Here is a 14,779-nt window from a genome sequence, read left to right on the forward strand (position 1 = left end):
GGCTGGAGAGTGAGCAGGAGCCGGGTAAGCGAGAGGGTGAGTGAGCAAGCAGGCTAGTGAGTAAGATTGCGAGCAAGTGAAAAGGCAAGTGAGCGAGAGTGTGAGTGAGTGAGAAGGCGAGTGAGCGAGAAGGCAAGTGAGCGAGAGGATGAATGAGCAAGAGGGCGAGTGAGCAACGGTGAGTGAGCGAGAGGGTGAGTGAGCTAGAGGATGAGTGTGCGAGAAGGCGAGTGAGCGAGAGTGTGTGAGAGGATGAGTGAGCGAGAGGACGAGTGAGCGAGAGGATGAATGAGTGAGATGGCGAGTGAGCGAGAGGGCCAGTGAGCAGGAGAGCGAGTGAGGAAGAGGATGAGTAAGCAAGAGGGTGAGCGAGCGATAGTGAGAGGGTGCGAGAGGATGAGTGTGCGAGAGGGCGAGTTACTCACTGGGGGCGTCGCAGGCACTGTGGGCGCTCTCGATGTGGCACTGCAGTTGGAAGGGCGTGGGGAACTGGCGAAAGCAGTGCTGGCAGTTCGTGTGGCTGTCCCAGCTCTCGTTGCTCTGCCTCTCCAGCTCCATGTGGTGCTTCATGTGGTTCATGAACCTGCCGATCACCACCGCCGCCACCATCAGCCATACGCCCACTTCCCAGCGCCGCCGCAGTCACCGCCACCGCGATGAGGGCGTTTACCAGAGACAGGGTTCCGCGATGGTGTCCACGTACCGGATGTTGTTCTTGAGCACCTTGGCGCAGCTGTAGCACTTGAAGGGCGTCGTGATGATGATGTTGCTATCGAAGTGCTTGCGGGTGCCCTCGGCCCGCCCGTAGTAAAAGTCGTCCACCAGCATGATGAGCCTGCCCTCGGAAAACAGCAGCTTCTGCGGCGCCGGCCTGCACGCACGCGAAAGACGATTCCCCTACAGATTCAACAGACTCTTGGGGCCAGTCCTGCTTACGAGCAGCTATGAAGGCCAACATGGCACACGAGGTGGTGGTGTGGCCAGAACCACGCCGGACGACTTTTGTCTCCTCGAGTTGACTGAGGGATGGTCCACGAATGATTCAGATGAGCGAGGGTGTGAGTGAGCGAGATGGCGAGTGAGCGACAGCGAGTGGCAATTGAACCTGGGTCACTTGTGGTGTACTTCAGTGCACTACACTTCTGCAGGCACAACCACACACACCCATACAATCCCACATTTCAACAAAGACGCCCCATCTAGCCTGAACAGACTGTGGCGGTGTGTTTTGTTAGCAAGCACCTATGAAAGCTGGCAGAGCACGAGGGGGGTGAGTGGCCAGCACCACGCCCGGCCGCCTTTGTCTCCCAAGTGGTGATGTTTACATAACGTACTAGGAATTGATTTGAGGATGAGGCGACCTAGGGGAAGGCCCATCACCGATTCAGATAATCGTCACCGGTGTTGGCCATGAGCGGAAATCGAACAACAAAGAACACACCCAAACGCACACACTCAAGGGGGAAACAACTGCCCTGCATTCATTCTATCAGCCACCATCATACTGTGAGCCGTGGCCATCCGCGATGCAGCTGAGGGCCCCTTACTTGGTGGGCGGGAGCACGGTGGGCTTGGGGAGCTGCATCCCGGGCACATCGGGCCTCTCGGGGAGCAGCAGCTGCTCCGGGCAGCACACCTGCAGGGCGCGGACGAGACAGCAGGGTCACCGCTCAATGCCCTCATCGGAGCCCGACGCGGGCAGTGAAGCAAACCGCACCTCACGATGGAATCGCAAACACGGCAAAAATGTCTGCTGTCTGCCTCGGGAGGCTCCCGTGAGTTGGGATAAAAATGCATCAATACTGCTATCCCCTGGCCGTTAGGCCCCCAATCCCAAAACATCTGGTATTCCAATTACAAAGCACGAGCAACCCTGCCGAGCTTAAAATAAACATCAGCATCGAGTGGCGGCACAGAAACTATCCCATGGACCACGCAATCACGTGTAGGTGTACGTACACGCGCGCAAACGCACACTTGCGCATATGTATGTGTGCGCGTATGCGTGCGTATGCGAGTGTGCGAGTGAGCAGCGATGGCGCTGTCACCGCACCTTCATATGTCTCTTGAGCACGTCCAGCATGTTGAAGTGCAGGTTGCACTTGGGGCAGCCCTTGGGGATGGGCACTCTGTTGTCCATCTTGTCGTCTGCGGGAGGTGACACGGGAACGCACGTCGTCTCGGGCTCACCCCCCCCCCCGCGCTCCTCAAACTGAGCCGACCCTAACCCCGTGGGCGGGATGTGACCAGCGAAGGCCCTAGCAGTGGCCCGCTTAGGAGACGTGGGCTCGACGACGCAGACAGAGACAAACAAGAGCATAGAGAGCTGTAGGCGATGAAGGCCAGATGCATGAGAGGAGAGCACGAGACTGGAGACGGGGAGGCATGGCGCAAGCGGACCCCTGCGCGTCAGTGTCAGGCACCGCCAGCTGCCCAGCGCGCTCACCACTGGGGTCAGTGTGACGAGAGAACCCCGCGCGAGTTTCTGCTCTCTATCTGGGTCACCTGCTGCCAGTGATGAGTGGTGTGTGACCTTAATGTTGCTGTTCCCCAAATGTATTCGCTAATTCGGTCTCTGCAACGTTAGGATTTATTCGTTGCTGTTACTTCCGTTCTTTCACCAAGGCTCTCCGCCGGTCAATTCTTGTAAAAGGCTGAACGTTTCTTATCCATGTCCACTAATAATCAAATTTAATTAAAACCGTGTATAGTGAACGTCGAGACATCGTGACAGCTGTATGACGTTAGGTGACCCGCCGGCAAACGACGATTCTGCTACGTGGCTCACACGCAGATGATATCTGAAGAACTTCGCCGTTCTACACACAGAAGATACCAAGATTTTCAGGGCTGAACCTACATTCGGAGGCGGGCGACGCCATCGAGAGGGCGGCGCCGGGGCCACCGGACGAGCCGATGCCTCCGCCGCCGGGGCCACCGAGTGCCGCGAGCCCATCGCCTGCCATTGACTTGACGGGGATGTTGGCGAGGCTGCCGTGCAGGCCGTAGCTCGCCTGCGTCACTACGGTGCGCAGGCGCTTGGGGTCGATGGGGATGGGTGCCGCCGACACGGACCCGCGCTTCAGCGTGAGGCGCGGCAGATGCCCCAGCGCGCTCACCACTGGGGAAGCAGCGACAGCCACAGCGAGCGGGTTGATTTATTGTCCAGGAGAGCCACATGGAGTCATAGGACTTTTTTTCAGGCACACAAGGGGGCAACGCTCTTTCCACGTACAGATGTAAAAAGATCGCGATTAGTCCACTCGTTGTACTGCCTTCTCCTGGCAAGCCAGGGAATGTCAGCTCTTTGACAGCGAATGGAAGGAAATTTAAAAATATTTGTGAATATGGCAAAATATATACCTCGCACCCAATGGTTAAATCTTGTGGAATCACTCTCCAGCCCCCCAGTGCTACTGCGTCGGGTGGAGGAGGGTTAACGTCACACATTTTACACTCACAATCTTGACGCCCAACATCCCTTGTGAATAAGCCCGGGTGGTGAGCGCGCAAGGGTGCGCTGCGTTGCGTGGCACAATGCCACAGGGCTAAGATCCCCGCCGCCGTAGGCGGGGGGGGAAGGGGCCTCACCGGTCGACTGCATCCCCAGGTTGACCGGCGTGCCAGCCCCGGCGCCCACTGCGGGCGCGATCTGCATGGCAGAGGAGCCGGCGATGGCAGAGGAACCGGTAAAGAGCCCGCTGCCCTGCGACGGCATCACCTGGGGGAGCCCCGACTTGGGCGGCACCACGAAGCGCACCGGCACGGGGATGTTGAGCCTCTGGGACACGGGGTTACCGGGCCGCGCCGCCTGCACCATGGAGCCGGGGACTGGGCGGCACGCACGAGCACAACCACGCAACCATACATACAATCGTCAACCGCACACCACATGCACAACCAACAACAACAACACCCACCATTCCCTACTAAGTGGTGCCTGCGGCAGGCCATGTGCACTTGGAGGTCACGTGAAGTGTCGAAGGCTCGCTGACAGGTGATCCAAGTGCCATGGGTTGACTGACCGAGATGACTGGCAAACCTCTTACTGTGCCAACATGCTGCATTTTAGTTGCCCGGCTTAAGTGGCTTCATAATATCGAAAGGAAGAGCGTTCCAGATGACCGCAGAAGTGCATCTGAAAGCACGCGATGCAGTGACTGTCTTTGTTCGATGGTTAGTCGAAAGCCTCTGCAAAAATGACCAGAGTTTGCATGATGGTTTACGATCCTTGACGAGATCAGCCAGGTAATATGATCAGAAAGGTATTGTGGTTAATTTGTGGCAAGCACTTTGTGTAATAATATTAACCATTGTTATTGGTTGTGAGCGACCACACAAAGACAAAGATCCCCCGTATAGCCTTAACATACTGTTGGGGCACGCGCTGTTAGCAAGCACCTATGAAGGCCGGCATGGCACAAGAGGTGGGTGGCCAGCACCATGCCCGACCGCCTTTGTCTCCCCAATGGCGATGTTTACACACCGCACCAGGTACTCATTTGAGGTTGAGTTGATCTAGGGGAGACCCAGGACCGGTTCAGATATTGGTATTGGCCGTGAGCGGGAATCAAACTCGGGTCGCTGGGTTTGTAGCGCAGCGCGCTAACCGCTACACTACTGCTCTTTGAGTGACCACACACACAAACAACTCGTGTAGAAACTCGCACTCTGGAGCTGGGTAATGGGAGGGAGATACGCGGACCGCCACACGGGGCGAAGGGGGACACAGGCCAGGCCGGCCACGGTCACTCACCCTGCACCATGGTGGGCATGCGCAGCCCTTGCTGCCCAGCGGCGCCGGCCATCACGGGCAGCTGGGTCCCTCCCTGCAGCTGGATCACGAAGCTGTTCCCGCCGTGGCCCTGGGCCTGTACCGTTGCTCCGGCCGCCATGCCGTTCAGGATGTAGCCCTGCGCGATCAACCGGCGACACAAACACCACGCGGGCTCCCAAACCGCTCGCCGTTTGCTCGTCCATACTTCCATCAGCCTCCTTCATTTGCACCACCCATTAACTCTAGTCAGGGATTTAATTATGCAAAGTGATGACATCCACTAAACTGTATTGCTCCTCATGGGCTGTGGTGGCTAGGCACGTGGCCGCCTGTAATCCAGGACTGTGGAGGCGAGCGTTGTTGGACCACACAAATGTTGTTAAACTTCCTTAACATGGGCATTGAGATTCCATAACCTGGGGATAAAGTGTTGCCCCCTTGTATGCTTGGGTTTTCTCCAGGTGCTCCGGTGTCCTGCCACGTGTATAATAGTGAGGGAAAAAAGTATTTGATCCCCTGCTGATTTTGTACGTTTGCCCACTGACAAAGAAATGATCAGTCTATAATTTTAATGGTAGATTTATTTGAACAGTGAGAGACAGAATAACACCACAAAATTCCAGAAAAACGCATGTAAAAAATGTTATAAATTGATTTGCATTTTAATGAGGGAAATAAGTATTTGACCCCCTCTCAATCAGAAAGATTTATGGCTCCCAGGTTTCTTTTATACAGGTAACGAGCTGAGATTAGGAGCACACTCTTAAAGGGAGTGCTCCTATTCTCAGCTTGTTACCTGTATAAAAGGCACCTGTCCACAGAAGCAATCAATCAATCAGATTCCAAACTCTCCACCATGGCCAAGACCGAAGAGCTCTCCAAGGATGTCAGGGACAATATTGTAGACCTACACAAGGCTGGAATGGGCTACAAGACCATTGCCAAGCAGCTTGGTGAGAAGGTGACAACATTTTGATTTAAAGCTTTCGTGACTGCAGTTGGTGCGATTATTCGCAAATGGAAGAAACACAAAAGAACTGTCAATCTCCCTCGGCCTGGGGCTCCATGCAAGATCTCACCTCGTGGAGTTGCAATGATCATGAGAACGGTGAGGAATCAGCCTAAAACTACACGGGAGGATCTTGTCAATGATCTCAAGGCAGCTGGGACCATAGTCACCAAGAAAACAATTGGTAATACACTACGCCGTGAAGGACTGAAATCCTGCAACGCCCGCAAGGTCCCCCTGCTCAAGAAAGCACATATACATGCCCGTCTGAAGTTTGCCAATGAACATCTGAATGATTCAGAGGACAACTGGGTGAAAGTGTTGTGGTCAGATGAGACCAAAATGGAGCTCTTTGGCATCAACTCAACTCGCCGTGTTTGGAGGAGGAGGAATTCTGCCTATGACCCCAAGAACACCATCCCCACCGTCAAACATGGAGGTGGAAACATTATGCTTAGGGGGTGTTTTTCTGCTACGGGGACAGGACAACTTCACCGCATCAAAGGGACGATGGACGGGGCCATGTACCGTCAAATCTTGGGTGAGAACCTCCTTCCCTCAGCCAGGGCATTGAAAATGGGTCGTGGATGGGTATTCCAGCATGACAATGACCCAAAACACACGGCCAAGGCAACAAAGGAGTGGCTCAAGAAGAAGCACATTAAGGTCCTGGAGTGGCCTAGCCAGTCTCCAGATCTTAATCCCATAGAAAATCTGTGGAGGGAGCTGAAGGTTCGAGCTGCCAAACGTCAGCCTCGAAACCTTAATGATTGGAGAAGATCTGCAAAGAGGAGTGGGACAAAATCCCTCCTGAGATGTGTGCAAACCTGGTGGCCAACTACAAGAAACGTCTGACCTCTGTGATTGCCAACAAGGGTTTTGCCACCAAGTACTAAGTCATGTTTTGCAGAGGGGTCAAATACTTATTTCCCTCATTAAAATGCAAATCAATTTATAACATTTTTGACATGCGTTTTTCTGGAATTTTTTGGTGATATTCTGTCTCTCACTGTTCAAATAAACCTACCATTAAAATTATAGACTGATCATTTCTTTGTCAGTGGGCAAACGTACAAAATCAGCAGGGGATCAAATACTTTTTTCCCTCCCTGTAAAGTCATCATGAATTGACCGAAAACGTCTTTAAAAAATGTAATAAAGGAACCTCCTAACACAGTGCTGCTCACCTGCTTAAAACATATAATTATGATTATATTAAGTTGCTTAGAACCAGTCTCAAATCTTTTACTGAACTAGAGTTGCGATGTTAATCATCTTGTTTTTTGTCATGAGCCTGCTCTTGATTGAGAAAACTTGACTCCTGAATACGGCCCCTATGGCGGTGGCGGCGGCAGCAGCGGTGGCAGTGGCAGCAGCGGCAGCAGCGTGTGGTGGCAACAGCTTGAGAGGAGGAACGCTCAACACGCTGCTTGACCCGGAGCACCGCGTGTTGATCCCAAGTGGCAGCGGACACTCTCCGGCAGACGTCGAGGGTTAGCTGCATCGTGGCAGCCTGCGACCTCGAGTATTACATTTCACACAAACGTCCCGAACGTCTTGGGGGGAATGATCCACGATAGCGATGTCAACTGTGTTTTTTAATCCTCATTGGGGCTCCTCCGTGTACTATTTCCACATTTTGACAGAGACTTAAATTGCTCCTGCATCTGTGAACTTGAGCAGACTCTGCCCTCTCTCGCTGCTCTCCCCAACATCAAATGCATCCTCCTCCTTGCCCCACCTGGATTACCCACACTCACACATTACGAAACGGAGCGCATGGCCACTCTGAAAATAGCTCACTCACCGGGGCCAGCAGGAAGGTGTTCTGTCCCTGGGCGATGGTCCCGGTGAGCGTGGGTACCGTCAGCACGTTCTGTCCCGTCGTTGACAGCATCCCAAATGTCAGCGGCGCCATGGGGTTGGCTGGGGGTACCGGCAGACAGGCCGGCCCTGCCGGTGCTGCAGGACAAGCGACAGAGGCAACGGACTTCAGCAACGACACTGCACCCGCGAGACACCTCCACTACAGCCCTAACCAGAAACAGGTCGCCAATTCGTTTGTTCGGTAGAACCCGGGGAGGAACACGAACGACTAGGAAGAGTCTCTTTTGCAAGAGTGACCTGGATCACCAAAATTACAAAAACAAAACAAAGTACATCCGTGAAAAAAAAGGAATCGGTAAACAACAACTGCGTCACATGAGAAATCAAACAACTGCATGAAGATAAATTAACGTTAAACAATACATTTCCTTCATTAGACCTCCTTTGCCAGTACCAAAATATAATAGGGTTTTTCCCCTTTTTTCTGGCAACAAAACTGAAACCTTTTTACAAGGATTCATGTCTGCATTAACCACAATACCTGCAGTCAAAATGCAAACAAAAAACATACTATGATAATATATGCATTGTCCTTGAAACTGATTGGTCCACACCAAGGGACGGCTTTCTTTTGAGCCTCGACCCAATTGGTGCTCGACCAGATGACGCCAAAAGGCGTACAGCTCAAAGACAATGCATATATTATCATAGTGTGTTTTTTGTTTACATTTTGACTGCAGGTATTGTTGTTAATGCAGACATGAATCCTTGTAAAAAGGTTTCAGTTTTGTTTCCAGAAAAAAGGGGAAAAACCCTATTATTAATACATTTCCTGTGGAGCAAGTCGGCTCGGGCAGATTATGTTGAGACTGATTATAATAGAACACATTTAAATAATAGACACAGGGTGACCACTGTACGAATACGTAAAAAGACGAGGATATACGAGTCAACACACAACTTGCGAGTGAAGTTATCATAGAGAACCGGATGGCAATCACCTGGCATAACAGAGACAATAACCCTGGACTAAGAGCCCAACCTAAGGCTGTTCCTGCATTGTGAATGCGTTTGCTCTGTGTGGGCCACTACAAATAGCCAACTGGTTCCACTGAGCACAGTCAGGACTGCTCGAGGCCGATTCACTTCGTGGAGTCCCACCAATTCGGCACCTTCTGGAGTCACACTAAAGGTGCGTGGAAAGGAGTGTCAGAGCAAGGGAAGACACACCGGCACCTGTACGATGTGCCCCTCTGTTCTGTCCTATGGTTTAAATGTACACTGAAAATCATCTTCTCTGGTGGCTTTAGCCCAAGCTGCACCACCTCATGGTGTAGAAATTGTGGGTTTAGGGCAAGTCAGGCAGAACGGGCGAGCAATAAGCCTCCTCTGCACACATTCTGTGAGCATGCGGGAATTGGCTAAATGTAAACAATAAAATACAATATAATAATTTACTTATTTATTCAAGACAGCCACACTGAGTCATAGGACTAGTCTTCACTGGGTTTTAATTTTGAGATGTTTTCAGCAAATCAATAGTGAGTTGTGTTTATTATACACGTGGGAGGAAACCACAGATGGACACAGCTGAAGATTAGTCTACTTGCTGTATTGCCTTCTACCGGCGAGCTAGGGCGAGTACCTCAACGTTCACGGGAAGGGAGTTTCACAACATTTATGCAGTAATCGACCAATTCTCACCTCCAGAGTGCTGGATTACAGGCCACGTGCATAGCCAGCACCACAGGGCTGGATTACAGGCTAGGTGGATAGCCACCACCACAGCGCAGATGGTGGCACTTATGTAGGAAGCACATTGCACCGGCTAGAGGACAACCAAGAAGCCACCATCGGGGTTTGTGACCGTGCCGTCCGTGAGACATACCGCCCAAAACACCGGAGGAGACAGCGGGCGCACTTGGAGCGTTGACGGAGATGGCTGGGGACCGCGCCGGAACACCTTCACCAAAGACAAAGACCCCCCGTATAGCCTTTAATAGACTGTTGGGGCAAGTGCAGTGAGTTAGCACTTCTGACGGCTGGCACGTGAGGGAATGGGTGGCCAGTACCACACCAGTCAACCTTTTTTCTCCCGAGTGCTGATGTTTACACATCAAACCAGATGCTTCCTTGAGGCCGAGTGGACCTAGCAGAGGCCCAGGACTGAATCAGACAACCGTCACTGGTATTGGCCACAAGTGGTCACCGGCTTCGTAGCGCAGTGTGCTAACCACTTCACCACAGCCCCCCACCACACACACACGGGGTGCACCACAGGGTTATAGGGGTGACATATGGCGGCACTGCACAAGCCTCCTAATTATGAAGCAAATCCCACTCAGCTCGCCACACGTGATAGCTCATTGAAGTGGTTTATACCATATGTGGGAATTTATAGCAGCAGGCAAACAAGAAAAACACATGTTTCTAAATGTGGAGGGAAAAATCCACGCGACCACCATGGGAGAGAGAACATGCGGGCTCCAAATATACGAGTAACGTCAAAGATCAGGATCGAACCCACGAACTCTTCCAAGGTAGGCAAGGGGGATAACATATCCTCACAACTGCGTTACCCCAAACGACCTGGACGCTGGTGCGGAATGGAGGGAGTCATCGTCCCTACCCCTGCCCAACCATCACCTGCAGCGGCCGAGGTGCTGGGCACAGCGAGGATGGTGCGAGTCAGGGCCATTGGGGCCGGCAGGGGCGGGGTTGGCGTGGCCGGAGGGGACGTGGGCTCCACGCACTCCACCTCGTCGTCATCATCGGGGGTCTCCACCTGCTGTTGCCATGGCTCCAGCTCCTCCTCCTCGCACTCCATAAAAAGCTCCGCCATTTTTCCTGCAACACTGGATTTTTGGGGGTGGGGGGACACACAATTTAGAAACGTGCGTTTCGAATATTTGGTCGCGATACATTTCCACATGAGAAGCCATTTTTTGGGGCTATCATTTGTGGCCAGGTGGCTTCTGAAAAAGAGCTATATAGCTCAGTGGGTCTTACCACTCTTTGGTTCTTTCGGTAAAGTCACGTAGGTATAAAATAAAACAAATCACGACGTTTCGATTGCAACACAAGCAATCATCATCAGGTGGGAAAACCACAGCAATATTTTTTTGCTGAAGTGGGAGAGTTGCTGTGGTAAAAGGTTATATAGGTAAGAAAGGGGGGAGGGGCAAGGGGGGGAGAGGGAGGGGGTAGGGGGAGCGCTGCGTGGACGCTACGAGAGAGAGACGTGAGGCTGGGGGGGGGGGGTGGGCGGGGCTGGAAGTGGGAGGCCGAGAGAGCTGGGGTCTTACCTGGTAAAATTAAAAAAATGTTTAGTTTAATCAGCTCCATTACGTTTAAACTACCAAGTCGGGAAAATTATCGCACACGCAGCAGTTATGCAACACCCCGAGTATTCGATTATCTTTGGAAAGATTGAATCGGCAGTGTGAAAACCGACGACTGGCCGTCATGGCAACATGTGTTTCTATAGGAACTCGTTCTTTTTGCTGTGCCTTGGGTTTCAGGGTTGGGCAACCATCTCATCAAACCCGGGCCGCTCTCAATGGGGGGGTATGCATCCACAACAGCAGCAAAACTTTGTATGACAGTGAAGCAGCTCACATAGAATCATCTTTGCTAGGGTTAGTGCCGCCACCCCCTACTATGAAGGGGCGGACAAAATGCATAAACGTCTTCAACCTTCAATGCTGAAAAGTGGTGAAAGTGAATACTCAGCGGCCAAAAGTAAAACATTCCCAACTAAAGCTCAATTGCATGAAAGATCTACTGACTGTCTGTTCTCCTATAAACGCGTGTTGTTTCAATAACGTGACTTGGATATACGCGATGCATGTATTAGGGAACACATTTGTTTAGAACCGAATGTGAATTGGAACTTAGTCGCGCGAGTAGGAGGAATAAGCAGTTGTACACAAGGCAAGACGCTGCTGGATGTTTCTAGATGCTCCCCACACGCCTCAGTCTCTGTTCAGCTTGCATATGCATCTCATGTGTTATCGCGGACTGTGCTTTACCCCCTATATTATATGATTTATCAGGTGATTTTTGCATAGCACGACGTTCTTCAGGAACGCAACTACCGCGTTATAGGAGAACCGACTGCACGTGTCGTATCATATCGTGGGCACGTTACAGCGAAAACGTGTCGTGTGAATGAGCGCGCATCAATCGAGGACCCACAGCCCACAGCCGCTTCCGTGAACGGCAGCAGTCTTGACCACCCACAAGCCGTGGTGGTCACCTACTACCCAGGAACTCACAGAGCTCCCTCCTGCTTAACTTCCCAGAATCAGAATCTTTATTTTGACTGGAGGAATTCGATGAGCTGTGAAGCTCTTTTCACAGATGTCCAGTCGTGGTGGGTCAGCGAGCAACAGCAACAATACAAGATGTGACTGGGATGTTAGTCGCATCTCTTCTGAGATTTCTTCTGAGATGCACTCTTCTATCGGATTTGTTTTATATCGTTTGTTGTTATAACTGTGAAAAAGAGCTTCATAGCTCATCAGATTCCTCCAGTCAAAATAAAGATTCTGATAAATCGGGGCTTTTTGCAACCGAGTTAAATAGCAAATGTAATTGCTGCAAAGGAGCCAATTACATCCAGCAGATTTTCTATCAGCGACCATCTACTTACTATCCACAAAAAAACATTTTGGGATGGCGTAAATGTGTAGTTAAAAACCCACCACCACCCGACACAACCAATTATTAAGGTTTTTCACGTAAACAAAACAGGTCAATTCGTTAATAGTTCAACACCGGTGTGTTGGATGTTAAACCAACAGCATTTACAATTCGAGTACGACGTTTCGCCGGTAATTACAACCGGCCTCATCAGGCGACAGCCAGAATTGTGGAGAAAACCTCGTGGCGTGAAGACCAGAGGGGGGTTGAATGTAGTCATATAAAAGATAATGGCCGTCTATTATTAGTTGGGTTGACAGTTAATCAACGTACATTATGAATGTACATTTTGTTAATCGGAATTGCAGAGGAAATGGAGTACATATTATTGGCTGCTCACAGGTGACCACCATCGACGTATGGTGACCTGTGTAGGCATGCAAGTTAACAGCGTATTACTTGATAACACGCTTCCAAGCAGCACGAAACCTGCATAATGTATTACAATAATCTATTACACGACCTCGACAGCGCTGTTTCGGCCTGTTTGCTGTTTTGGGCCGGTGTGCTCTGAAAGTGATTTTTTTAAGTTGCGCGGTAAACGCAAGCGCTCACACGTTACCAATGATCTCATACCGCGACCGCCACCGCCCTGACAAACACAGCAGCGCGCAGCTCGGGTTCGGCTCACGTCGCCGCCTCTCCACTGCCGCCGCGTTCTAAACGCGACCCGAGCCGCGACACAAGCCCCGCCCCCGTCGTGACGTCACCGTTGCCACGCCCACCTCCCCCTCGCTGCACCCGCGGCTCCGCCCCTACCCCCACGCAACGTCACCGCAATGCCGGACGACGCATGCGCAGCTCGCCTCACGCCGTGGCGCACAAAGCGCTCCGGAGTGGCGGGCGAGCGCTGCGCTTTGAGGCGGGAACAAGGCGGCTCCTCCCGCTTGGGGGTCGGGGGGGGATCCAGGGGGAGGCCGCGGGGGGAGGGGTACCCGAGGAGGTGAACACGCGCCGCCCCGCTGCGGTCCCCGTTGCCCCCTACAAAATGGCGCGCGGTGACGCCCCCGACTCGACGCGAGCCCAACCCCTAGGGGGCGAGCAGCCGCGGCAGAGCGAGCAGCCGCTCGGCGACCGCCGCCGCTGCTGGCCCCCGTGCACGGTGGTGGTTAGCGGTGGTGTGGGTGGGGGGGTCCCCCTTGCTCACCGATCAAGCTGCGTGGGGAACTCCTCGCAGGGTTGGGGGGGCTCCGGGGAGGCGGCGGCGGTGCTGCGCTACGCTTGCGCGCGCGGTGTCGCGGCGCCGACTTCTCGAGCGCCGCGCAGTGACGTCACCACCCGCGTGGTGCGCCAGAAACGAATGGGTGGCGGCGGATGTGACGTCGCACGCACGGGTAGCCAATGCGGTGACGCGGTTGGGAGTCGGGGCAGGGCGACCTGGAGAGGTTGACAATGGGTAGCGCGGAGGGGCAGAGTGAGAGGAGGGGCCGAGAGAGAGGGGGGGCCCACGGGGGGGGCCCACGGGGGGGGCCAACGGGGAGGGGGGGCCAACGGGGAGGGGGGGCCCACGGGGAGGGGGGGCCCACGGGGAGGGGGGCCCACGGGGAGGGGGGGCCCACGGGGAGGGGGGCCCACGGGGAGGGGGGCCCACGGGGGGGGGGGTTCTGTTGCGGATTCACGAGGGCCCAACTGCCTGCCCCCAGCTCCTCACCCCCCCCCGGGGGAGGTTGATTCGACAAGCGGGGGGGGGGGGAGTAACCGGCCGTTAAACTCGACACGACGACGAGGGGGGGTGGGGTCCCACGGGGGGGGTGGGGGAGTAACCGGCCGTTAAACTCGACACGACGACGAGGGGGGGTGGGGTCCCACGGGGGGGGGGGGAGTAACCGGCCGTTAAACTCGACACGACGACGAGGGGGGGTGGGGGCCCGGGGTGGGGGCCCACGGGGGGGGGGAGTAACCGGCCGTTAAACTCGACACGACGACGAGGGGGGTGAGGGCCCACGGGGGGGGGGGGAGTAACCGGCCGTTAAACTCGACACGACGACGAGGGGGGGGGGGGTTGACTCGACTTGTGGCGGCGCAGGAAGAATGCGCGCGCGTAAAAACAAATGAGCCCCGACTAACAATGCGAGACGACAGCGCCTGTAGGAGCACACCACAAGTAGCTCGCGGCGCCGGCGATAATTCACCACAAACACCGCCTCGAGATGCAGCTGCGGTGACGTTGCATGCTTCACAACCGTCACCAACAATACTCCGTTCTTCAAAATACTGTAATAACCAATCCCCTAATAAATCCAACAACGAAACGGAACCTCTGCAACATCGATTTTTAAAAATATAAATGATGGCAAATCTCACGCGCGACGGATCGTGAGAATTGTCAACGCAAACCCTCGGCCCCGACAGAGTCGACACCGCAACAGCAGCGCGGCGCCGCCTGCTTCGACCTGACGGGGATCGCCCCCACCCCGCCCCCGGCTTTGATTGCCGCCGCCGCTGTCATCATCATCAAATGA

At 53.7% G+C, this 14,779-nt stretch overlaps 1 protein-coding gene across 4 annotated transcripts in view; it reads right to left on the bottom strand.

Moving 5' to 3' along the window:
• The window catches only part of LOC142931296 (uncharacterized), a 37,949-nt gene extending 23,244 nt beyond the window's left edge, over positions 1-14,705 (bottom strand). Inside the window, exons 1-12 of one of the 4 annotated variants that reach the window (XM_076075037.1) lie at positions 14,622-14,705; positions 13,465-13,694; positions 10,260-10,468; positions 9,502-9,576; positions 7,594-7,748; positions 4,757-4,913; positions 3,592-3,831; positions 2,861-3,121; positions 2,054-2,148; positions 1,548-1,636; positions 704-871; positions 426-583 (exon numbers count right to left, since the gene is read on the bottom strand). In XM_076075037.1, coding sequence (XP_075931152.1) covers positions 426-583; positions 704-871; positions 1,548-1,636; positions 2,054-2,148; positions 2,861-3,121; positions 3,592-3,831; positions 4,757-4,913; positions 7,594-7,748; positions 9,502-9,576; positions 10,260-10,455 — 1,594 coding nt within the window. In that variant the 5' untranslated portion in view covers positions 10,456-10,468; positions 13,465-13,694; positions 14,622-14,705. Of the gene's footprint in view, positions 1-425; positions 584-703; positions 872-1,547; positions 1,637-2,053; positions 2,149-2,860; positions 3,122-3,591; positions 3,832-4,756; positions 4,914-7,593; positions 7,749-9,501; positions 9,577-10,259; positions 10,469-13,252; positions 13,272-13,464; positions 13,695-14,449 lie in introns of those variants that run through there. The other 3 variants (XM_076075036.1, XM_076075038.1, XM_076075039.1) reach the window with 3 other exon arrangements.
• Between the last annotated feature and the right edge of the window lie 74 nt (positions 14,706-14,779).

Source organism: Petromyzon marinus, chromosome 52 (genome assembly GCF_048934315.1).
Source record: "Petromyzon marinus isolate PM22_M1 ecotype Great Lakes invasive population chromosome 52, UKy_Petmar_22M1.pri1.0, whole genome shotgun sequence".
Classification (NCBI taxonomy): Eukaryota; Metazoa; Chordata; class Hyperoartia; order Petromyzontiformes; family Petromyzontidae; genus Petromyzon; species Petromyzon marinus.